Source organism: Megascapheus bottae, chromosome 10 (assembly GCF_031878675.1).
Source record: "Megascapheus bottae isolate mThoBot1 chromosome 10, mThoBot2.hap1, whole genome shotgun sequence".
Lineage (NCBI taxonomy): Eukaryota > Metazoa > Chordata > Mammalia > Rodentia > Geomyidae > Megascapheus > Megascapheus bottae.
In genome coordinates this window covers 51420933-51444694 of record NC_143518.1, presented here as the reverse complement: position 1 = coordinate 51444694, position 23762 = coordinate 51420933, and the positions used below count along the sequence as shown (strand labels likewise).

Genomic DNA, 23762 nt, shown 5'->3' with positions numbered 1-23762 from the left:
TTGAACATCTGTTATGTATAGGCACTGGGCCACCTTTAAACATATCATTTATTTTAAATGATATGCAACCTTTCCTGAGGAGGATACAGTTTTATTGTATGACTTACACAGTAGTAAATTTCCTCATGGCTGCTAAAGGTAGAAAAATTGTCATCACGAGTCTGGCTCTATTTTTTTCTGTCTGTCTATGTTGGTGTGTGTGTGTGTGTGTGTGTGTGTGTGTGTGTGTGTGTGTGTGTGTGTGTGTTCACTCACCTGCACCAGCACTGGGGTTTGAACTCAAGGCCTTTTTTTTTTTTCTCAAAGTTGGAGCTTTCCCACTTGAGCTACACCTTCACTTTTGGCTTTTTGATGGTTCACTGGAAATAAGAGTCCCATGGAATTCAAGGCTTTAAACCACAATGCTGAGATCTCAGCCTCCTGAGTAATTAGGATATGGGCATGAGCTACCAAGACATGCCTCTGGCTTTGTTTTTGGATGATTGAGTGAAGACAGTGTTCAAGTCCTAGCCTTCTTTCCTCCCCAGTATCCCAGCTCAGGGCAGGTCAACAAGAAAGGAGATTTGCTTCTTCCCTGACGCCTGCAGGAAACTCAAACCATGCAAACTCAGCTTCTACTCATTCTGGCCCTATCTCAACCATGGTAGCAACCAAAGCCATTTACTCCTCCCTTTGCTTAAGCCGTTTTGTAATGCTTGGGTGTCTGCTTCCCCAAGAAAGCCTTACTATGTGTGACCATTTTTTTCATGGTCTTTGGTACATAGAATCTCAGTGACACAAGTCTTATCATGGTATTTGAACTGATTTTTGCAACACAAATAAAAAATAGCAAGGGCTTTGCTCTGAAGGAGAATTGAAGAAGCTATGCGTTTGTTATTCAGGCCCTTTCTCTCCAGTGTACTTGGTGGGGTTGATGGTGAGGAGAAAGTTCCCTCTATCTTGCAGCATTTGTCTCTCTCCTTCTGCTGTTGCACTGCTCTGGATTCATCAATCACTAGTTAAGGTCTTAAATCTTGCTCTCAGTATCCAGTCTGCTGATTCAGTACTATTTGATTGTTATCCAAGACCCTGAGTCTATATATACTTAGTGAAAGCTGATTGATTATGCATAAAAGCACATGCATTTATAGCAGTTATTTTTTCCCCAAGTAAGGATTTATTTATTCTTCAGAGACTTTAGTGACTATGTGTATTGCATGTGTGTTAATACGTAATGCAAGAATGATTTGAAAATTGCACAATGATCTGAGTGTGCATTATGCAAAATGCAAAAATGGGCTGTATTAGGAATATTCAAGTTATCATGCCTGCCTGCAGAAATGTTCAGGGAATTTGTGGTTCAGTTCAAGTGACACTAGGATCAAGCCTTTAAAAAAAAACAGGCCATTCTCAGCATAATGGTTTTATAATTTTCAGAATAAGACATGAAGCCCCATTGGATTTTGTGTTAAGTAACTCAATTGATATATATATATATATATATATATATATATGAAAACAGCTTTCTATAATTTAAATCCTTGGAATCAGCTCAATTGTATAATATCGGCTTCAGCAAATACATGAGAAGGGTAGAGGGATAAATGTAATATAACATAATTTGACTATATATTCTACTCTAATATCTAATACTTGGACATTATCCTCAGACATGTGTCTGGCTTCAGATAGAATTTGGACTCTTGTTCTTCTGAATCTTTAGTGACCTCCCATTTCCCTCCTATGTCTATATGAGCACAGGGTTATAGATTGGGCATTGAAATCTAGATTGTTAAGCATAGGTCATTGCAAAGGGATTCATAAAATAAATCACTGCTCTAAGTCAGCTAAATTAGCTAGAGTTAAGCATTACAGGTGCTTCACACCTGTAATCCTAGCACTCAAAGGACCCAATCAGGAAGATCTTAAGTTTACCACCAGCCAGAACTACCTGGTGAGCCTCTCACTCTGAATCCCACGAGCTAGGAATGTAATTTAGTGGTGGAACAGTTGTCTAGTATGTTCAATTCCTGGGTTCAATCCCTAGCCCTGGCAGAAAAGGAAAGGAGAAGAGAAAAGAGAGGGACAGGGGACAGGAGAGGATCTGAGGAATGCCTACTCTACATTTAATGTTAAACCTGGCAAGAGCCACATGTGGAGTGGAGATAAGAAAGACTTTGTCGGCTGAGCGCCAGTGACTCATACCTGTAACCCTAGCTACTCGGGAGGCCAAGATCTGAAGTTTGTGGTTCAAAGCCAACCCAGGCAGAAAAGTCTGTGAGACTCTTTTTGGCAGCTTACCACCAAAAAGCCAGTAGTAGGGGTAGGATTCAAGTAGTAGAGCACTAGCCTTGAGAAAAATGTGCTCAAGAACAGTGCTCAGGCCCTAAGTTCAAGTTTGGCGCCTGGTACAAAAGCATGACCTTGCCCTGTCATGTGTGATACCAATCAATGACTTAGGAGTTCTGTGAGCAGAAGATTGAAGGAGTGAACACGGGTATCTAAGTTGTGCAGTTTTGCTAGAGTTTCCCCCTTGCCTCCCAGCTTAAACAGGCAATGAGACAGTCCATTTCGCTTATATGACATAATGCTGAGGACTGGACACTTGGACTCTCCCGAAACACCTCAAGTGTGTTGGGAGTTGGTTTTGTCACTAGTTTTTTTCTTTTTTAACTTAGGCAGCCTATTGAATGGATAGATGGCTCTAATTCTTATAATGATTTTGTAATGTAGGGCTGATAATCTGGATTTTGAAGTCAAGAAAACAAGATTCTCTGAGATGTTAATGTCCAGAATTAATAAGCATCAGAGCCCCTAACCCCAAGGGCAGAACCTTTTTCATTGTAAGGAGTTATGATATCTGGGTTCAGAACTAGTCATAATCATGGAGAGAGAGGTGATTATTCCTTTCTTCTTTGTGGTTCCTCATTCTAGAGGCTCTGATGAATTAGAAGATATTTTCAAAGTTTTAAGGGTTTCATAAAAGAATTGAGCCACCAGTGAATTTGGGGGTTTAACAGAAAGGAGTATAGCCTGATTTTTCTGTCTTTCTTCCTTTAAAAGGGCAAGCAGCAAAGGGCCTTTAATTCGTAGCTTTGGAAGTTAGCCAAGTATAAACACATTTAAGAGGCTTCAGATATAACTCAAAATATCCTAATCAGAACATTTGGAAGCTCTTGGATAGAAGGCATTTTAAAACTCTTTCTAGACCAGCTGAATATTTTTGCATAGTTATTAATTTAGACAAGATAAGCCTTTGAACACGTTTCTCCTTACAAGTGATGGAGCAGGATGAGAATGAGCTAGAAGTATCCAGTAAGCCCATAATTTATTAGCATATGTACTTTATGGCAAATATGTTCTTTGCTTTCCTAATTTGTCCAAGTGGACTTAATATCATTTTATGCATTTTTACATTAGAAATTCAGAAAGAAAAAGAACAAAATCATCACCCACATGAGATTTTACTGACTAAATGTATTGGAAGTCTGGATGGGAGTTATACAGTTCTTTATTTTCTCCTCTGATCAGTCTCTGGTCTATACTTGGGCATTAAAAGATATATCCATGGAGATCTAGTCTAGAAAAATAGAGTCAGATAGTAAGTATTTCAAGCAGAAAGAATTTAATACAGGGAGATGTATGACTTTTAGAAAGAAGGCTGAAAGACCAAAAAGGCGATACTAAGCCAACCCATATTCTAAGGTAGAAAAGACTGACTCCCAAGGGTGATACCTCATAGGACAGATGAAATGCCTAGATTCTTGGAGCTTGAAGGTAAGGCAAATCCCTTACAACATTGAGAGGTGCTTCATAGCTTGTGCTCCACCATGGACAAGGATGAACTGAAGAGTCGGTCCTCAGACTCTAAGGAAGAGAATACTGCCGCTCAGAATGTTAAGAGAACCTGGAGCCTGGGGCCACTGCTGTTTTCTGGTACTAAAGGGATTGTGACAAGGAGTTGTATTAGGAAGAGAGTCTGCTCTTCTCTCTCGATTCTCCTTTATTCCAACAAGCATAGCTCAGAATTGAGTAGAAACCAAAGTAGTGTCAGGGCCAGAACCATCCTTTGAGGTACAGAGATACCTTAGACCTCCATGTCAATATAATAAGTACCTGATGTTGTCCCTGTTGGTCTCTAGCTTAACAGTAAGGAAAACCCACTGAAGCTATGATGGGAGGCCTGTACCCGTTGGAGATACGACCCTTAGAGAACCAAATACGGTATGGTTGGGCTGAGTTAGCATCATCCCTGCTGTCATCCATCAGGATTGACTCTTTACTTTTTCTTCAGGTACTCATGGATGCTTTAGCCCGCATAACCCTTAATGGAAAGAAGCTTACTATCCACCAGACAATGAACAGATAAATACATTACAAGGATGGGCTCTTAGCCAAAGGAAGACATAGATGTCAAGAGCTAGGGAAGTAATTGGAAGAGATGCTAGATATATATCAGTGACTTTCTCATTGACTTTGACCTTCCCATGAGGGAAGCCTAGGAAGAAAAGCCTTGCCCATCCCACTAATCATGGATATAGTGGGTGGATGAGATGGATATGTGCAAGAGAAGAGCGAGGGAAGAGAAGGGAGAAAGGAAGAAAAGGAAAGAAAGGAAGGAGGCGGGGAAGAAAAGAGAGATAGACCGAAAGGTAGGCGACAAAGTAACTCTTGTTTTAGTTCTTCAGCCTAAGGGTCCTATAGAGTGAAAATACAGTAATGATTGAATCATTGTGGACCTTTTTACAGAAATCACAGTGACAGAAGTCTGATTTCTTACTTAATGACTCAGAAGCAGTACAAATCTTGAGCTGTGTCTAGAGCACTTAGGTTTCTGACCATCATCACCAACTCCTAAGCAGATGAGGGCCTGTCCTGTTTGTGGTAACTGCCATCTGACTCGGTGTTTTAGCCTCCATCTTCAGAGGGCAGAAGACTGCCAAACAACCTTCCAGGCTGAACATAGCACGATCTCCACACCTATAAATCTCTAAAGACACGGTACCAAACTGGTAGGAAAAAAATGGGACAGGGATATAAACAGACAGTGGCTTCCTTTATTTGCTCAGATGGTGTCAGGATAATAAACTTGTATTTTCCAGAGAGAGAGAGAGAGGTTTGAAATAGCTCCTAAAAAGTGACCCAGCAATTCCATTCCTAGGATTTAAATTCAGACCAAATTGGCACATGTAAAATGAAGTATATCCAAGGATACTCACTGTAGTATTGTTCATTATAGCGAAGAGTTGAAAGGACCAGAAAGGTCTGGCAGAAGCTACAGGTGAATATATTATGGTACATGCAATCAGTGAAATTTTTCTCAGCTAACAGGAACCACAAAGGTAGAGCTATAGGAACCTTTATGGAACAGTTGCCAAGCCAAAGAAACTTGAAATAGGAGCACATTCAAACCAAGATATATTTCCGAATGAAAAGTTCTGTTTCTGTGTGTGTAGAATCCGTGGGAGGATAAGCAAGAAGTGGGGAACTGTAGGAGTTTGGAGAAAGAAATTAAATATGCAGGAAGATTTACCTTTCCCCGCCCACTCTTTGGTATTTCTGAATTTTATATTGTAATTTATCTGGTCAAAAAGCAGATCGAAAGTGAGGAGGAGAAATTCCTATCTGATGGACTAGAGCTGGCAGGCATATTTTCCTGTTGAGCAAGGTTTACTCAGAGGATGGAAACTGCTAGAAAGTGTATCTTCAGAACAGAACCCCCAGGCTTGTATCTCTAAGTACCCTTTCCTACATTTTCTTAAGTGTTCCCGCGCTGGAGCTAAGTTTTTGATGCTCTGGGAACTGCACAATTACCTGGGTTTGATATCCTTGCTGCCTGCTTCTTCCAGCCCATAGAGGGAAGAGGCCAGGCTTTTTCCATATAATAGTAGTTCACTAAGTATTGAATGATAAAACTCACAAAAATGAATCTCAGGTCAAATTCTTTCCAGCCAGATGGTGGGGATGGAGGCCATATCTTCCTAACAGGGTACCTAGGACCTTAGAAGAGAGATGCCCCCACCTAGGTCAACATTCTAACCATGGGGTCAGTCTATAGATGCAGCAGGTGGGAGGGCTTGGGCAGCCTGATATGAGTCCCTCTTGAGCCATCACTTCAAGCTCCAGGTGCTGGGATCCCATTACAGACCAGATGCAGTTGGCCAGTAGATGCATAAATCTGAAGAGTCTAGCTGCAGGCCCACAGAGCTTACCCTTGCAGGCACTGGGTGTTACTTGAGAGGACTCAAGAAACACACAGAGCTGGTTCCACGCCCTGAGGTGACCCACAACCAAGAGAGCATCTGGAAAGCCTATGAAGAATCCATTGTGTAAACATTGTGCTGTGAGGTCACAAACATGGTCAGCCAGAAGCTGCGGCAGTTGAGACCCCCTTCCCTGGAGGCCAACAATTAACTCCAGGCTACAGTCTGCCAGCAAGTGTGTAAAGAGCTGGGAAAAAGACTCCGGAGATCTTAGCTTCCTTCCATGGCTGCTGCTTATAGACACATGGCAGGCGCCAACGCCATGTTACTCTCTGAACTTTTCCTGGCCTTCTCCACCTTGTGGGCTCCAGATATTTTATACTGAACAGAGGGTGAAGACAAGCTGTGGGATTCTTCCAGATCGGCCACTGTTTGGCCCGGTGGAGGCTTTGAGAAGAAGTGGAAATCCAGGTTGCCCACATAGACAGGGCTTCCAGAAGGGCTCCTTGGTGGTGGTAGGAGGGCAAGGGAGACACAAATCCCAGCTAGGAGGGAGCATCCAGTAGTACTTGCCTGCTGTCCCCAGCAGACCTCTCCCCCACCATCAGGGCCATCAGCATAGTGGGGAGCTGAGGGGAACACAGTGTTCCTTCAGAGTGAGATCTTTTGAGCACAATCATGTCTTTTTCTGTCACCCGGGGTTAGGGGAAAAAAGAAGTGTGTGAGTCATTGTATACGTCAGGTAACTCTCCTCCTAAGTACTTCCTAAAACTTGGCTCTATCTTCTGATGCAGCCACAGCTGGCTGGAACATTGCCTTCCATTCCGTGAGACAAGATTCCTCTCCTGCCTGCATCTGGCCAAGTGGTCCTTTAGTCTGTGTCTTGGCCTTTGTGTTCATTTCCCTGGGGAGAAGAAGACTTGAATCTTACAGGACTCTGATCTCCCAGAATCAAGACAGATCTTGGAAGGGGCTTCTGGCACCACTTCCCTTGGAGGCAGACACCTTCTAGAGCTGCCTACATCGTAGAGAGGGGCCCTGCCCTGCCTGAAAGCTACATGCCAATAAGCCAGGATGCCCCCATCAAAGTATTCTAAATGTCACAAATTGCCTTTGGTAGCAGCCAAACTGTTGTAACTTCTCCCTGTCAGCCCTAATTCTGTTTTCTGGAGTGACGAGAAATACATCTAACTTCCTTTCCTTGTGACTTCTTTGTCTTTCTCTAGGCTGATGGTGGCTTATTGCATGCCTACATGACAGAGGTGCTGGTAGAAGCATGGGTGGGACAGTGTTGCTTATTAATCATAGATCTGAAATTAGTCGAGTCTAGAATCATATGCCTGTGCTGTTTGAACTGGACACTTTGTGCTATTTGAACTAGACCCTTTTCTCATGTTGCCTGAGATGATAACACAGGGTGGTCTCACAGAGCTCCATGGAGAAATGGATTACTCTGGGGAAAATTAGAGTCTCTGGTCTCCAGGGTATGTGGTTTTGATAGAAGATTCCATTGGGGTCTTTCCCCCTCCACTTGACAGTGTCATTAGAGCCTTTTCCTTCTTTCTGGACAGCTCTGACGTGCCACACCTTATTTTTCTATCCCCTGCCCCCATCTCTCTCTCTGTCTCTCTCTCTGTCTCCCCCCCGCCCCTGCCCTGCTCGCTCTCACTCTCCCCCAGTCAGTCTCTTAATGCCAGGGTCCCTTTTGTGATTTGTGCTCCTGAAGGATGACGAGGGGCTGGGGGAGAGCCATGCAGTATTGCCACCATGGTATTCCTGAAGCCTGCTCACTCTTCTCGTCTCTGCTCCCACCTCCTTCCTGATTGTAGCACCTAGGAGATGAGATGCCTTTTCCCAGCATTCTCTGTAAACGCCGAACCCACAGTTTCCTGAACTGATCTCTGCTTCTGGTCGCATTGGTCTGTCCAGTTCCTTTAGAGGAAAGCACAGGACAGTACGATTGAGAGCAATCCGCTGGCTTTCATATACCACAAGAGAAACTTCTGCCAGCAGCTGCAACCCAGGCACAGCCAGCCTGCCCAGGAGCAGGGGAGGGGTGCGGTGGGAATACGTACCCAGCCCAACCCTACTCCTGATGTGAAACAGTGGCTGCTGGAACGTGGCACCTAGGATCGACCTCATGCCACAGCACCTCCAGCTTTTCAAACCAATCATGTTCCTCAGTGTGTTGATGAGCAAAATAGACTTTTGCAGAGACAATAAAGTTAGAGCAGTGAGGGAAGAACAAAGCCCTCTTTGACAGCAGGCAGGAACATTTCCTTCCTCATCTCAGCGGTGGCTGGCATTCCAGCCCACCATGGCTTCTAAGAGGTCTGGGAGGAGCGGCGTCTGCTGCTGTCGCCGCTGCTGGAAACTTGGCTTTGTCATTCTGTTCCTTGCTCTGAAATCCAAGCCAAGTAATTTGAAATCTTTTATCTAACAAGTGCTTTGGGAAAAGAACATGTTAGACGTGTTTGCCGATATCACCTTTGCAGATGGTTGCATGGTGCAGGCAGAGTTCTCTCCCTTTCCAGCTCTTTCTGGAAGGTTCCTTGGTGGTGGTAGGATAAGGGTGGAGTGTGTTCCCTTCTTTGATGATCCTTGGTAAGTCTAGGTGGTCATAGTCAGTACACCGTAGATGCATCTCCCCCATGCATGCTGGCTGACCTGTGTCCACGCTGGCAGCTGACTTTATATTCTGTGGTCTTGAAAATAAAGGCCAGGTGAACTTATAAGGTGTGGTTGGACATTCTGAAGCTAGCCGCCACTGTTATTTTCAGTTCCCTGAGTTAGAGACTGGGCGATATTATAAATGAGTACTCAAAAGTCAACAACTACAGTGTACTAGTGGCTCATACCTGTAATCCTAGCTACTCAGGTTCTGAGCTCTATCTTAGCTACTCAGTAGGCTGAGATCTTAGGATCATGGTTCTAAACCAGCCTGGGAAGATAAATCTGAGAGACTCTTATCTTTCAATTAACCAGCCTAAAGCTGGAGTGGGGCTGTGAATCAAATGATAGAATACCAGTCTTGAATAAAAAAGCTAGGCCAAGAACATGAGGCTTTAAGTTCAAGCCCTAGTACTAATAAAAAAAAAAGGTCAACAACTGTATTTGTATTTATTTATTCTCATCATTGTTTAGTTATATACCATTTCACCACTTACATCCTGATCCCCCTGATGTGGGAAGAAGGATAGCAATTCCCAGATGCTCAGAGCTGGTTCTATCTCTGGTCCACAGGAGAAATCTCTTCCTACTATCCTGTCCCTCCCATGTCCCCCCATTCACAGGAAGCTCAGGTCTTTGAGTTGGCTTCAGGGTCAGAGCACTTCAGCTGTCAAAGAGTTCCTTCACCTCCTTGAGTCTTCTCCTTCCTCCAGCCCTGCACACTTGGAACTTGGATATCTTCCCAACCCTCTTCCATGGGTGGACTTGTTTATTTGTAGCAACCATGTTTTCTTCTTCAGTCTTCATGTTTCCAGGTAACTGTCACCAGATCTATCAGCTACTTCTCCTGTAACATGGGACACAGACCTCTACCATTCTACATTCACATTGCTAGATTTGGAAACAAGTTCAGCTCCCTCTTAGTGTCAGCCCCCACCCTGGCCTATCCCAACTAGCCTTTGAGAATCCCTACCTTTAGCCTCTGTGCTCTCCCGAAGACTTTTATCTCCTGCATATTTGGATCACAGAGCCATGGAGCTGAAGTTCAAGGTATGAGTGAAGTACTTGATGTCCTTCCCCCCCTACCCCACGTCCTCAGTCTCCAGTGGCACATTCTTAGAAGGCCTCAAGTTGAATGGGGCCTGTGTGAAAAAAAATCAAAGCCTCCTGCCTAAATGCACACAGTAGGTACTTGTCAGGTTCTTTTCCTGAGATTCTTGGGATCTGTGGTCTCAGTCTCAGTCTAAAACTATTCAATGGAAAATTACAGAAGTAAAACAATACCAACCTTTTTGATTGTGTGCCGTTCTGCGTACAGTGATAAATCTTGTACATTCCCATCCTAACAAAGAAGTGAATCATCCCTTCGTTTAGCATATTCATATGCTACCCCTCTAACACCACCCTGACTTGTGATATGAGATTACTCAAAAGAGATCATCCTCTTTTCAAGGTATCATCAGGGGGTCAGTCAGACCCTCATGTCACATAATAGTGATGACATCGTTCACCTTCTTTCATTTCATCATGCAATCTGTTACATCAACACAAGAAGTACAAGCTCCATGGCTCAAACCTGTAATCCTAGCTGCTCAGGAAGTAGAGATCTGAGCAAGCCAGCCCTTGCAGGAAAGGCCATGAAAATTCATATTGCCAGTTAACCACCCAAAAGCCAGAAGTAAATGCGTGGATCAAGCCCATCAACCTGGAGTAACAGAGTTAAGAGACAGTGCCAAGATATTGAGCTCTGTTCCCAGAATTGGTATTCCTCCCCACAATAAAAGAAGTAGAATATGAGAAGATTTTACAGAGGCCACACTTACATCTGCTTACATTATGCTGCAATAATTGTTCTATTTTATTATTGGATGTTAATTTCTTAAACTGTGCTTAATTTCTAATTCTATTTTATCATATACTTTAGAACACATAGAGTTCAGTATTGGCCTCCACTAGGGATCTTGGGATGTATGCTGTAGGGATTGGGGGGCACTGGACTGCTTGATGTGGATGAGAAATGTTCAGAGCCATCTGATAAAGAGCCCCAGTACACCATCCTTTTGCTTCAGTTAAGTGGCTTTCTTTAGCTCATTTGCTGGGCAGCATCCACTGTCTTACATAGTATGGTCATGAATTAACGATGAACCACAGTCCTAATTAGACTGCACTGGACACCCAAGAGTTAAGGAAGAAAAACAGCTGGGAAGCATGTTCTGACTGGGCAGCCTCTGACCCCAGTGGCCCGAGTTAGAGCAGTGGTACCCACAGCAGGTGCCAGTTTTGTGGGAAAGCAGGTGCTCCATGCACTTGACTGTGGAGAGAGAAAGTGTGTGTTTTCCAGAACCACCTTCTGCTTGTGCTGTCAGAATAAGAAAAAATGGCCCTGCCTGGCTTGTTCCTCCCACTCCCACAATTTTACATGAAATGATTTTAGTTTATGGCAGTGAGTGCATGGGTAAGCATCTGCCTGCAGGCGCGTACCGGGAGTTGGGGAAGGATGAGAAATACGGCAGAGGTGGGCTTCATCAGGATGTGAAATTGACTGTGAACAATGTGATTTATTAAAGATTGCTGTTGGTGCTAGTTAAGTTGTGCACACAACACCTAGCCAGAAGATGTTTCTGTAGAAGGCAGAAGGCTTCCTGGGAGGCTCGTTGGGTGGCTGAGGTCAGATAATGGTGGTTTTTGGGACAGTTTTAATAATGGGTCATCCAGGCACTGGGATTCTGCTCTTCAGTGCGATACCCATGGTCTAAATTGGGCACTGATCAAGACAAAGGCTGTAAGCCTTCTCACAACACATCCTGTGTGACCTTTCTCTGTCTTTACAAAGACAGAGGCATAGATGGAGCCCAGAAGATAGGGGATCAAGTGGCTGAGATCAGGAAGCACAAACCTGTTACAGATTCCTGCTAGCTACCTTGGGCACCTAAGGTAGGGGGATGGCAGGAAGTATAGAGACCAGGGCTTTAAAGGAAAAGAGACTTGTCTAGGAAGTGGGGACCTGGTTTGAGCTTTTCTGGCACATGGCCTGAATCCTGTTACTGCTGTCTGAGTGTCAGTGGCTAAGTGTTCTTTGGAGTTATACAATCCTGTGACCCTCAGGGAGGCTTGATGATCAATTAGCCACCAAACCTTGGGGAAGTGACTTTGGATTTCTGGGCCTTCGTTTCCATACCTGTTGGGAGTAAGAAATGAGACCCACTTGTGGACGCTGGTAGCTCACCCTTGAGTTCCTAGCTACTCAGCAGGATGAGATCTGATGGATCATGATTTGAAGCCAGACAGGACAGAAAAAATATGTGAAATTCCATCCCCAAAATAATCTGCATAAAGCAGGGCTGGGGGCATGGCAGAGCTGTGAGTAAGCAATCCAAATACACGTAAGGCCCTGAGTTCAAACTCTCCTCAACTCCTCCCACCCCCGTCAAAACACACATTCTCAATAAAAAAGCAAAACCACCTAAAGCAGCAAGAGTCAGGTCAGTTCTTACTTTTGTCTTCATCATCATGTCTTTGGAAGCGGTTCCTCAGTTTCTAGACTTAGAAACCCAGACAGATTTGCTCTCCTTACATGCCTCTTCTTGGATAAAGTTGACATTCCTCTGCTGGAAAAAACTCCTTCTCTATGGCTTTATTTAAGTGGAGGATTTGAATTTAGCCTTGGAGGAAAGGCTGTAGGCTCTGGACCATTTGATAAATGGCTCCACAATATCTCCTGGCTACAACTGCTGGAATAAATAAGATTTAAATAAAATATGTGACTTTCCCCAGCTCCTATCACATCTGAATGTTGTTAGCCATAAAGTGATGTGAGGAGCCGGTGCTCTAAACAAAGGCAGCAGTTCATGGAGACTTCCAAATTGCTAGTGGCATGATGGCTGTGAACCTGATGTGATGGAGCAAGGGGTGGGGATGCTGGGTCCTGAGCCAGTACCTGATGACTCAGGTGGATGTGTGAGCTACTTCTTGAAGAAGCATCCTCCAGTGGTCTCAACGTAGAAAGAAGAGTACTATACCTTGACCTATGATGGGGTTCATAGGTACATCTGTATCCTCAGCTCAGTCTGGGCGCTGGTGGCTCACACCCATAAGCCTGGCTACTCAGGAGGCTGAGATCTGAGGATCTGGGTTCAAACCCAGCCCAGTCAGGAAAGTCAGTGAGACTCTTATCTCCAATTAACCACAAAAAACTGGAAGCAGCACTGTGGCTCAAAGTGATAAAGTACTATCCATGAGAAAACCCAGGGAAAGCACCCAGGCCCTGAGTTCAAGCACTACAACTGACCAAAAAAAAAAAAAAAGCTCAGGCAAAATACACACATCTCCTGAGTTCAAGCTCTGAAATTGGCACCTGTGTGTGAGCGTGTGCACACGCACACACACACACACACACACACACACACACGCACACACACACACGTAGACTCAGTATTGGAATTAAACCACAGTTGTATAATCTATTATCTGTGTGATCTATGGCAAGCTATTTACCTTCACAATCCTTGATTTTCCTCTTAAAAAAGAGGAGAGCAATTTCTTTCTCCAAGTACAGTGAGAAATAACTGGGACTATGTCATCTTAGTAAATTGCAGAAACTTGGTGCTGGGAGCTGAGAGGCAGGCCAGGAAGAAAGTGTCCTCGCAAAGCTCATCCCTAGACTTGCCAGTCATTGGCTGTGGTAGTCAGTGTTTTAGACGCTGTTAACTGCAGTATATGGCTCTTGAACAAGCCCCATTAGAACTAAGAAGGTGGCCGGTGCCTTGGCAGTGTTGCCTGAGCTGATGGCAGAGTGTGTGTTTGATGTGGATAGTTATACAATTCAGCACCTCAACTCCTCTTGCATGGTAGGGATTGATTTCTTTTTTGGAATAGGAAAAAGCAGCCTTCTCTCTGCCAAGCCTATCTGAATGGTGAATGAAGACAGAGCCCCTCATTAGCCCCCAGTGGAATTCATAATTGGGTACTATGCTTAGCAAATTCCCTTCACCCCGGGAAGGAACAGGGTTAATTATTATTGGGAAAAAAATGGTGTTTTGGTTTTTTTTTTCTTTGCCATCGTGAGCTTGAGCTCAGGGCCCGAGCACTGTCCTTGGACTTTCTCAAGGCTAGAGCTCTACCACTTAAGCCTCAGCACCACTTTTGGCCTTTTTCTATGTATGTGGTACCAAGGAATAGAACCGAGGCCTTCGTACATGCTAGGCAAGTACTCTACCACTAGGCCAAACTCCCGGCCCCAAAATGGCATTTTCTTGTACCCTTTTCTCGAACACCATGAGCCAGCTGTAGTCTAGGATACTGAAACCTATGGTTGTGAGACTATAATTTGCTAACATCCCATTGTCTCCTTTAACACTTTCATGCCTAGTTTCCTTTTTAAATTTATTTTTAGAGTTGTCTTTAGTACACTAAAGGCCATGCCCATTTATGAGTATCATGCCACATGATCGATCACATCCTCCTGTCATTCTCTTCCACCTGTCCTAACCTCACTCGTCCCCTCAAGTTACCTTGTGCCATTTCCACATATGTACTTTGGATATTAGGACTGTATTCGGTCACTTTCTTTTAGCTCCATCTACCCTCAAACAAAACAGGTTTCAGGTTCCTGCTGCTACTTTTGTTTATTTGTCAGCTGATTGTTCAAAGGAATGACACCCTGGAGATGCACCTTGCATACATCATACTTTTTTTTTATCAACTTTCTTGAAGATGAATGCATGAATACACTCGAGCATCATTTACAGTTGAATGCATTTTTGCTATGTTTTAATCATCATTCTGGAAGATTTCTAGTAACCTCTTTGCAGTCCATCCTCTCCCCCAGTTCCAAGTAATCACTTGGTATTTACAAATTAATTCACGTGTTCAAAGGAATAATATATGCTATTTTGCCAATGCATTTTGTTTACTCATCATAATTTTTATGGTTCCAAATGATACATAAGATAAAATGCATTTTTAACTGTTTCAAAGTACAGTTGGTGAAATTAAGTATATTCGCATTATTATATAGCTATCAATACCTTTGTTTCTGGAACTTTATCTTCCTGAACTAAAACTTTATAAACTCTCTCTATTTCTCATTATTTTTCTCTGCTGGATCCTAGTAACAACCTAGTTTATTTTCTGACTCTGAATTTGACCACTCTGCCAACTTGATCTAAATGAAACCCTATATTTACTTTTTGGGCCTCTTTTACTTCATTTGATGTGATGTTTTCAGGGTTAGTCTATATTATAAATTCGTGGCTGAATGTATATCATTTTTAAACACTGATAGTCTTTGTATGTACAGACCACATTCTGTTTTCCCATTTATTTGTCCATGAACATGAGGGTCGCTTCCACATTGTGTGAAAAATTCTGGTATAAGCATAATTGTACAAAAATACCTCTTCTAGTTCCTATTTTGAATTCTTTGGGGGTAAGTATGCTGTAATTTGGTGTTTTTGTTGTTGTTATTGGAACCTCCATATTGTTTTTCCCAGTGTTATGCCATTTTACAAGATTCCCTTTGATAAAGTTTTTTTTTTGTCAGAACTATTTCTTGTTCTGTTTATCTCCACTTTGCAGAAAATTATCTTTGATTTCTCCCAACCCTGCCTGATGATAGTCTTTTTCTTTGGTGTCTGAGCCTCTTCATTTTGTGTTCTTTCAGACTAGTTTAATTGCTTAAAGAATTGCTCAGCCATGATAACCTCAAGGAAAATTACACAGCGATTTCTCTCAGCTAGCCCCAGCTCTTTTCCTCTGTACCCTACCTGTTTTTCATTAGCTCTAGTTATTCTACAACTTACCAATAGTCTATTATCAGCGTCATGATGCAACTACCTAGAGCTCATTAATTCCATTGATTATCCCACCTACATTGGTCCTCTTAATTGAATCTAGTGTGTAATACGTGCTCTTAGCTATCGCCAGCAGATCATCTGTCCTATTAATTATATTACTCAATCTTTTGCAATGGTGGTCTGACTCACTAGTAACTTGTTTACAATATTGCTAATCTGCCTACCTGTGATTTGTTAAAAGCTTTACTTGTTTAGATCTTGTTAGGTCAAGGAATCAAAGCCCAGAAAGAAGTTACACACATATCCAGGAATCCAGCTTTGAAGGCAAAGGGTATGTTGGAGGCTTCAGCCTTCCTAAAGTGCTCTCTTAAGAAAGATCTTTTGGGACTGGGAATTTGGTCTAGTGGTAGAGTGCTTGCCTAGCATGCACGAAGACCCAGGTTCGATTCATCGGTACCACATACATAGAAAAAAAAGAAGCCACAACTGGTGGCTAAGGCTCAAGTGGTAGAGCTCTAGCCTTGAGAAAGTCCAAGGACAGTGCTCAGTCCCTGAGATCAAGCCCAGGACTGGCAAAAAATAAATAAATAAAAAGAAAGATCTTTTGGCCAACAGCACACGGTCCGTTGAACTGCAGAAGCCATATAAATGGGACCAGAGGAGTCTATGGCTGATGCCCTGTAGAGGATGGGGGATATGAAAAGAATGGATGTTGGGAAGCTGGGTGAGAGGGAGATCGTGGAGGAAAGGTGATCAGAGAAAGGCTGGTGGGGGGTGAAGAAAGGACTGCAACAGTTGGGAAATTCTCTATCAGGACCAAATCCTTTTTTGCCCTTCCTTGTTAAAGACTGACGAGGATCAAAGTAACCATCTGTTGCCAGCAGGGCAGTCCACCCCCTTTGCATTTCAAGTTTGGGGATCTGTCCTCATCTGAGCTCCTGCCTGAGCCTACCTATGGCCACATTGCATTGCTTAGTAGCTGCCTCAATGAGACCTGCAGTCCAGCAGGAAAAGGCAGTGTTAAGGTGGAGGACAGGATCCGGTACAGCTCAAGTGCTGGTGACATATTGGCTGTGTGGTGAGGATGCATGACATGTCCACTTTCTTTCCCTCACCATCATGCCTCTTCTTCTGGGAGACAGGAAATGTTAAGGCGTCCCACCAGCCATTTGGCTCACAGCAGGATTATTATTTGTGTTGCAAAGGCCAGGGAATATTACATGTGTGATAGAATGTCTGGCCTTATAGTAATCAGCTCTGCTTCTTGTTTTGAAAGCTTACCAAATCTGTGGTAATACTTTATTCACATACATTTAAAAATAAACTTTTGTTTTAGATTTTTGATTGCTTATTATTTCTTACACTGGTCCAGACCTCCAGGAGTCAAGCAGCTCTCCAGTCTCAGCCCTGAGACTACAGGCACATATAACAATGCTCTTTTATAAACAATATGTGGAGAACTCCCACTGTGTAGATGGGGAAAATAAGGTCCTACCAAGATGCATTCAGGATTATAGGAATATCTCATAACTGCCATCTAGCGATCTCTGTAGAAGACATATCTAGTAAGAGTTGGGAGAATTTTCACAGCCTACACTGCACATGTGTATTATGACCCAACTCTGTCTGGGAAGTCTTGGGATTGTTCTTTCTTACAGTTCTATGAGCTAGGCAGGGATGAGTCTTAACAGCATGGGTATCAACTACAGCTATGCCGTGCCCCCTTACCATTTGTCCACCCCTGCTGCTGGCCTGTGTTCTGTGTTTAGCAAACACTCGAGTGTCGCTCCAAAACAGCTGAAATTGTGGAGTACCTCTTGTGTCTGTAGCACCACCCCATCCTACCCATCTTGGTTTTCCTAGCACATATGGCTGAGTCATAGCACAGGGATCTGAGGGCCTTCTGGAAGGCTAAAATTCTCTAGAAGCTCAGAGAAAATACCTTGCTGTGCTGGGTTGATAGTGTCACCACCCCAAATTCATTGTGTGGAACCTCAGAATATCTTCATTTGGAAATATAGACTTTTCAGCTGTAACTAGTTAAGTCATTTGAAAGAACATTATTCTGGATCTAGGACCAGTGAGTTGCCCCGTAGAGGAGAGAATCCAGAAAAATGTGGGGAAGATAGCCACAAAAAGATAGAGGCAGTGAATGTGCCACGGCCAAGGGAGAAGCTGGAAAAGACAAGAGCAGATTCTCTCTTAAAGCCTTTGGAGGGAGAGAGGCTCTGCCAACATATGAGTTCAGATTTTTGCACTCCAGAACTGTGAGAGAATACTGTTTCTATTGTGTAAGCCATGTTTTAATTTATTTTGATGGCCACAGATAACATATGCACTAGCAGATATGAAGTGCAGCCACAAGATGGATGGGGAACGAGCATGCCTGGTCTCCTGGCTGCCCTTGCCTCTCTTCCCTGCAGTGCCTTACAGAATTCTTGTAGTGAGGGTAGGGAGCAAGATGAGCCAGGGTGAGTTAGGTTTCTCTGTCACCACTCTGATCACATTTGCTGGCAAAAGACTACTTTATCCCTTGATGCCATGACCACTGCCGCCCCTGGAGAGCTTTCCATACTCAGTCTTCATGTCATTCCACTTGTATATACAAAAGCACTAGTAAGTGAGATGCTGTAGTCATGGTTTTATATTGAGATTTATTAACTTTCTCAAAGCTACACAGTAAGAATAGTAGAACCAGGATCTGAGCTTGTGTCATTCTCCATTTCTCCTAACTACTATGCTATAGTCTTACCTAGTCATGCTAACAATATTAAGTAATGGCTAGCCCGACAAGAAGAGAGGCTACTAGGGTTTGGAGAGCCCCCCACAAAGACTTCCTACAGTCTTCTTCCTTCTTTTACCTCTGCCTCTGCCTCCTCTCTGCATGAGAGCAATATCCCATCATAACTGTTCCTTGGATGGCCTGGGATATTTGGACTTTAGGAGTTGTCTCTGGAAGAATATCTCTGTCCCTTTAGGTTTGGTGAACTCTTATTTGTCATACATGGTCCAGTTGAAATGCTCTTTGTATACTCAGTTATTCTCCAAGATGGAGTGCCCTGCACATGCTTCTAGCATCTTCTACAGCAGCTCTGGATCTCTAACGTCCTTAATGCATAGAAGATGCGAAGATTACAAAATAACAAATACTCTGAAGTAATAAAACATGTGAATTTGAGTCTCCCTTTCTGGATGCTCCCAAATGGAAATTCAATGTAATGGTCAATCTATATTTTGAGATTGACAAGACTCATGAACATAATTTTTCTGCTTTAATCTTTACCTGCATGTTCTTTGAACACGTAGCCCATTTCCAGATGCGGCTGTGTTTGTGATAGTGCGCCCTTTATTTTGTGCTGCCCCTGATGCTACCCTAGGACCCTACTTCCTGTGGTTCCTCTCAGAGTAGACTTTCTAGGAGACATGTAGCTCTTGTAAATGAAGGCCTATGTTGTTTCTCATATTGGAATGAGAACTTCATGTGAGAGGTTCTGCCAAGTGCTTCTATCTCTTCTGACTGTTCTCCCGTCTTCGTCTCTCCCTACAGGCTGGCCATGGGTGACTCTCTCCGTGTTGGCATTCCTGTACTGCTACTCCCACGTGGGCATTGCCTGGGCCCAGACATACACTGCAGACTAGTGCTGCTGGTCTCTGCGGCAAATGGTACTTCATCCTGACCTCCAATCCAAGATAATGTCCAATGATTTTCTGCTCATCTTCTGTTGAAGATACCTCACTCCAAGACTGATGATAACTTGAGCTCTCACAGAAAATTTACAACCAGACTTTGGGAACTTAGTTGTTCTCATGCAACCATGTGTTGACTGCTGAGTGAGCTAAAATCCAGGACAGAAGTGTCTCACTCCGCTGTGCATGGTTTTTTTGTCTGGACCTTAGTCCCATAGGCCTTTTGGGTTCCATATCTTTTACTAAAATTGGACCTGAATTGAACACAGAAACGCTGATTAGTGATAGGCCTGGCCTCAACTGGGCTGTATTTCTGACACATCCAGCTGATGCATTGGTGACACACACTCCCCCTTTTCTACACCTTGCATTTGGAGCTAAGGAGCAGCCAGGATGGTTTGGCTTCTCATCTCAGATGTGTTTCTAATGACCAAGGCATGGAAGAGAAAAGCAGTTTGGTAGTGTTCTAAGGAGTCCACACTCCTTGGGCTCCAATGATTTGATCTTTATCAAGGTAATCTACATTTGGATGCTTGTTCCTGAGATTTACAGAGATACATAGACATGATAGTTCCCACAGCTAATTGTTTCTCAATAAAGAAGCCGAATTTTAAAGGCAGCAAATGTATGTATCTACAGATGGGTGCTGTCAAGCAAGCCATAAAATGTAAAGATGAATTTCTGTGGTATTGCCTATTTTCTCTACCTAAATCCCAGTAGGTATCATCATACCGAGGAGTTTTTGTTCCATGGTTTATATTACTTCTTTCTTTTGTTGTTGTTCAGTCATAGAGCTTGAACTCTGGGCCTAGGTACTTGTCCTTGAGTTCTTCAGCTCAACGCTACCACCCTAACCTGGAGCCACAGCACCACTTCCAGTTTTCTCGGGGTTAATTGGAGATAAGAGTCTCATAGACTTCAGTGCCCGGGCTGTCCTTGAAGCATAATCCTCAGATCTCAGCCTCTTGAGTAGCCTTATAGGCGTGAGCTATGTCACCCAGCTATATGGCTTCATTTTGATTCAAATAAAATGAATTTTTTGTTGTCATTACATAGTAAATTGTGATTTTTCTAAAATTATTTTGAGAAAAACATTTAAAATCTAAACACACTCATATACTTCGAGGATTCATCATTGTTGCCTCTGCCCCAGTTAGATGCCCGAATGTCTACTAATAGACACAAGCTCTAGAGAGCAGAATATTTGTTTGTTTTTGAATTTGGGAAGGGTGGGGAGGAGGAAAGGAACTTTAAAGTTTTAATCCTTACTGTATCAGGTTTGGGGAGAACTTACATCATTCCAACTATACAGATTCTCATTGGGTGACTAATATAAAGTCTATATGCAGCAAATATTGTTGTATTTGTTATATGGTATTAACCTTAGATCTTGGATGTGGCTATAAACTCAATGAAACTTGAACCTCTAGCATGCAAGACTAATTAATGATTTGCTACCCTTTCTTCCCAGCTTCTATACTTGGAAGAGAGATTGGAGGGAGCCAGATCCTAATGACCCTGTGTGAAGTGTGTGTGTGTGTGTGTGTGTGTGTGTGTGTGTGTGTGTGTGTGTGTGTAAAACACAAAAGATTTGGGGCTTTTCTAAAGTGCCCATTCTAAAGAGACCATTTACATAAGTGTAGGTGGTTTATTTCTTAAACTATATTAAGAGACTCAATGGAAGTGTTTGAACATAATAATGCTACATTCCTCTTAAACCTTGTGATTCAGAGGGTTCTTGGGAGTTAGTGAATGATGACTGAGTTTAGCTAATTGAGGTGTGATTTAATAATAATATATCTATTATTCTAGGACCATTGTTTTCCTTACTGCTTCCAGCCATAAGTGCTTGTCTCTACATGCACATGAGCTAAAACTCTGGAATTGCTTTAAACAAAAGACCCTTGAGAGATCTGGGCACACACTGGTTTCTGAGGAGCTGAGGGGCTTTAGTTATGTCATCAGTGACACTGGGAACCTTCAGTCTTCGTGCTGGGAAGACTAGACCTGGTTTCCAGGTCACTTCCAGCCCCAGGATCTTCTGATCCTGAGCTGGTTCCACATAGAAACCCCAGCACAGCTGCCACGATAGCACCCAAGGAGGGCAGAAAGTCATTGGAAGGTTACAAACCTCAATCAGGATGATTCATTTTTGGAATCATGCAAGAAGACACAAAAGTATTCCATGTTCAGATTAATTTGTCTAAGTGGCAATTTGTTCTATTAAAGACTAGGTCTAGAAAGAAAATACATCAATTGTATGATCCATATTTTAAGAGAATAGCAATTTGGAAGAGGGGAATCTCATTAAAGAAATTGAGACTGCTTACTTCGCTTACCTAAAATATTGTAACTATTGACTAAATATTAGAAACTAAGCATAGTGTAGTGATTGTCCTTTTAGATGACTTACTAAGCTATATGCATATAATAGAGTGCTTCAATGTGGCCAACGTAAAAAGCCAAATTCTATAGTTCAGCCTTAATGCACTTTGAGAGGGAGCCTCTCTGAATAATTTGTGTGAGTGTGTGTGTGTGTGTGTGTGTGTGTGTGTGTGTGTGTGTATTGCTACAGGGGCTTGAACTGAAGGCCTTCTACTTTCGCTTGGCTTTTTCACTCAAGGCTGATGCTCTATCACTTGAGCTACACCTCCTCCCTTGGCTTTTTGATGGTTAACCGGGGATAGGAGCTCAGGGATTTGTCAGCCTAGGCTGGCTTTGAACTACAATCCCCAGCTTGCAGCCTTTTAAATTACAAATACCATGAGCTAGGATTACCATGAGTCTCTATCCAATACCTCTCTAAATCCTTTGTTCTGGAAATGGTTTAATTTTTAAAACAAGCAAAAAAATCCATTTTAAAGAAATTAGTTAAATCCAATTTGGCACCCAGAATGCAGTATCTGGGATAGTTCTGTTTTGCTAGTCCTTTTGACTAATGATTAAAGTCACAAAGAGACCTTTTTTCCACCATTGAGGAGTTTATAAAAAAAATGTGATGCTCAGGGTTTTTATAGGGGACAGTTTTGAAATAAATACCAGCCAATGAGAATTTTAAATAATGTCATCCTTAAATTATTTTAATTATGCTTTTCTACAATGCGATTGAATAACAGAGAAGCACATTATTAAAAACACTGCATTCAGACGAGGCCCTCTGGGATCAAGCTGAGACCTGTATTTGGCTTGTACATCGCACTTTCCTCCTCCCTAGATTAAGTGACAGTGTCTGAATATGGTCCATCGGGCATTAAATAAGAGCTCAGGATTGCGATGTCTTGCCGTAAGCAAGAAGCAATACCTATTAAAATTATAGCAGAACTAAAACTCTTGGAATATTCAAGGCATAAATAGTGCCTGACACCATCAATGAAGAAATGAGGATGAAAACTCCTATTATTAACACTTAATCAACTGGAAACGATGCAGTTGTGTTCTTCATGCTGTGTCTTAAAACTCAGGGAAACAATGTATTTTTATACCAATTTCAACGCAAATTGTCAAACATGAAAAAGTTCACTTCTAAGTGAAAGACCAACTTGTGTGCTAAACCAGTTGTCTTGTCATTTTCAGTGATGCCAGGTTGTTTCTGGCGGCATCCTTGACTCAATATGGTTTCTCCTCTTCAAAACTCATGTTAGATTTTCCTTTTTCTTATTTTCATGTTTACTTTTTGGCCAACACTGCAGTTTTGACCTCACAAGCACTCTACCCCTCAAATCATGCCTCCAGCTTCATGCTTCCCTTTGCTTTACTTTATTTTTCTGTCAGTGCTTTTGCTGAGAGCCACCCTTGAATGGTGGTCTTCCCATCTCAACCTCCTATCTGGCTGAGACAATGGGTATTCACCAACACACTGTCCACTTGGATTTTTTCAAGAGTAAGAGTCTTGTTGACTCTTTTATTTTGGTCTAGGATGGCCTCAAACCACACTCCTCCCATCCATGTTTTCCACATAGCGGGACCACTACTCCCTACTCAGGTTCAAATTTAATTGCCTTCGTGGTGCCCTGGGCCTTTAAGAAGGGATTAGGTTGTTTAGAGGAATTGCTGTCTTTAGCATGGGACTGGGTCATTTACTCCAGGGCCAGGTTGTTAGAAAGCAAGGCTTTCCCTCACAGCTTGTCTCATCTCTTGGGCAGATACCTGCTTGCACTTCTGTTATGAAGCAACCTGAGGCCTTCACCAGAAATAGCCACCTCCCAGTCTTCAGTAACAGGGCCTAAAAGGAACTGCTCTTCTCTTTTCTCTTTTTGTTAAAGCAACAGAAATCAGACTTAGACACAGATTTTTTTAACGTTCTATACGTTTGTATATCACACACAGCTCTCCCTCCCAGGCCAAGCACTTCCATATCTATTTGTTCTTTTACTCAGTGGGACATATCATCTTGGTGTCTTGGGAATTACAAGTTCTCCAAAAAATTAAT

General features: G+C 42.8%; 1 protein-coding gene across 1 annotated transcript in view; it reads left to right on the top strand.

The window, feature by feature from the left end:
* The window catches only part of Hhat (hedgehog acyltransferase), a 208057-nt gene extending 188657 nt beyond the window's left edge, over positions 1–19400 (top strand). The window contains exon 11 of the mRNA XM_090339923.1: positions 19194–19400. Within this exon, the coding sequence (XP_090196049.1) occupies positions 19194–19285 (92 nt within the window). The 3' untranslated portion in view covers positions 19286–19400. The remainder of the gene's footprint in view (positions 1–19193) is intronic.
* Positions 19401–23762: the final 4362 nt, after the last annotated feature.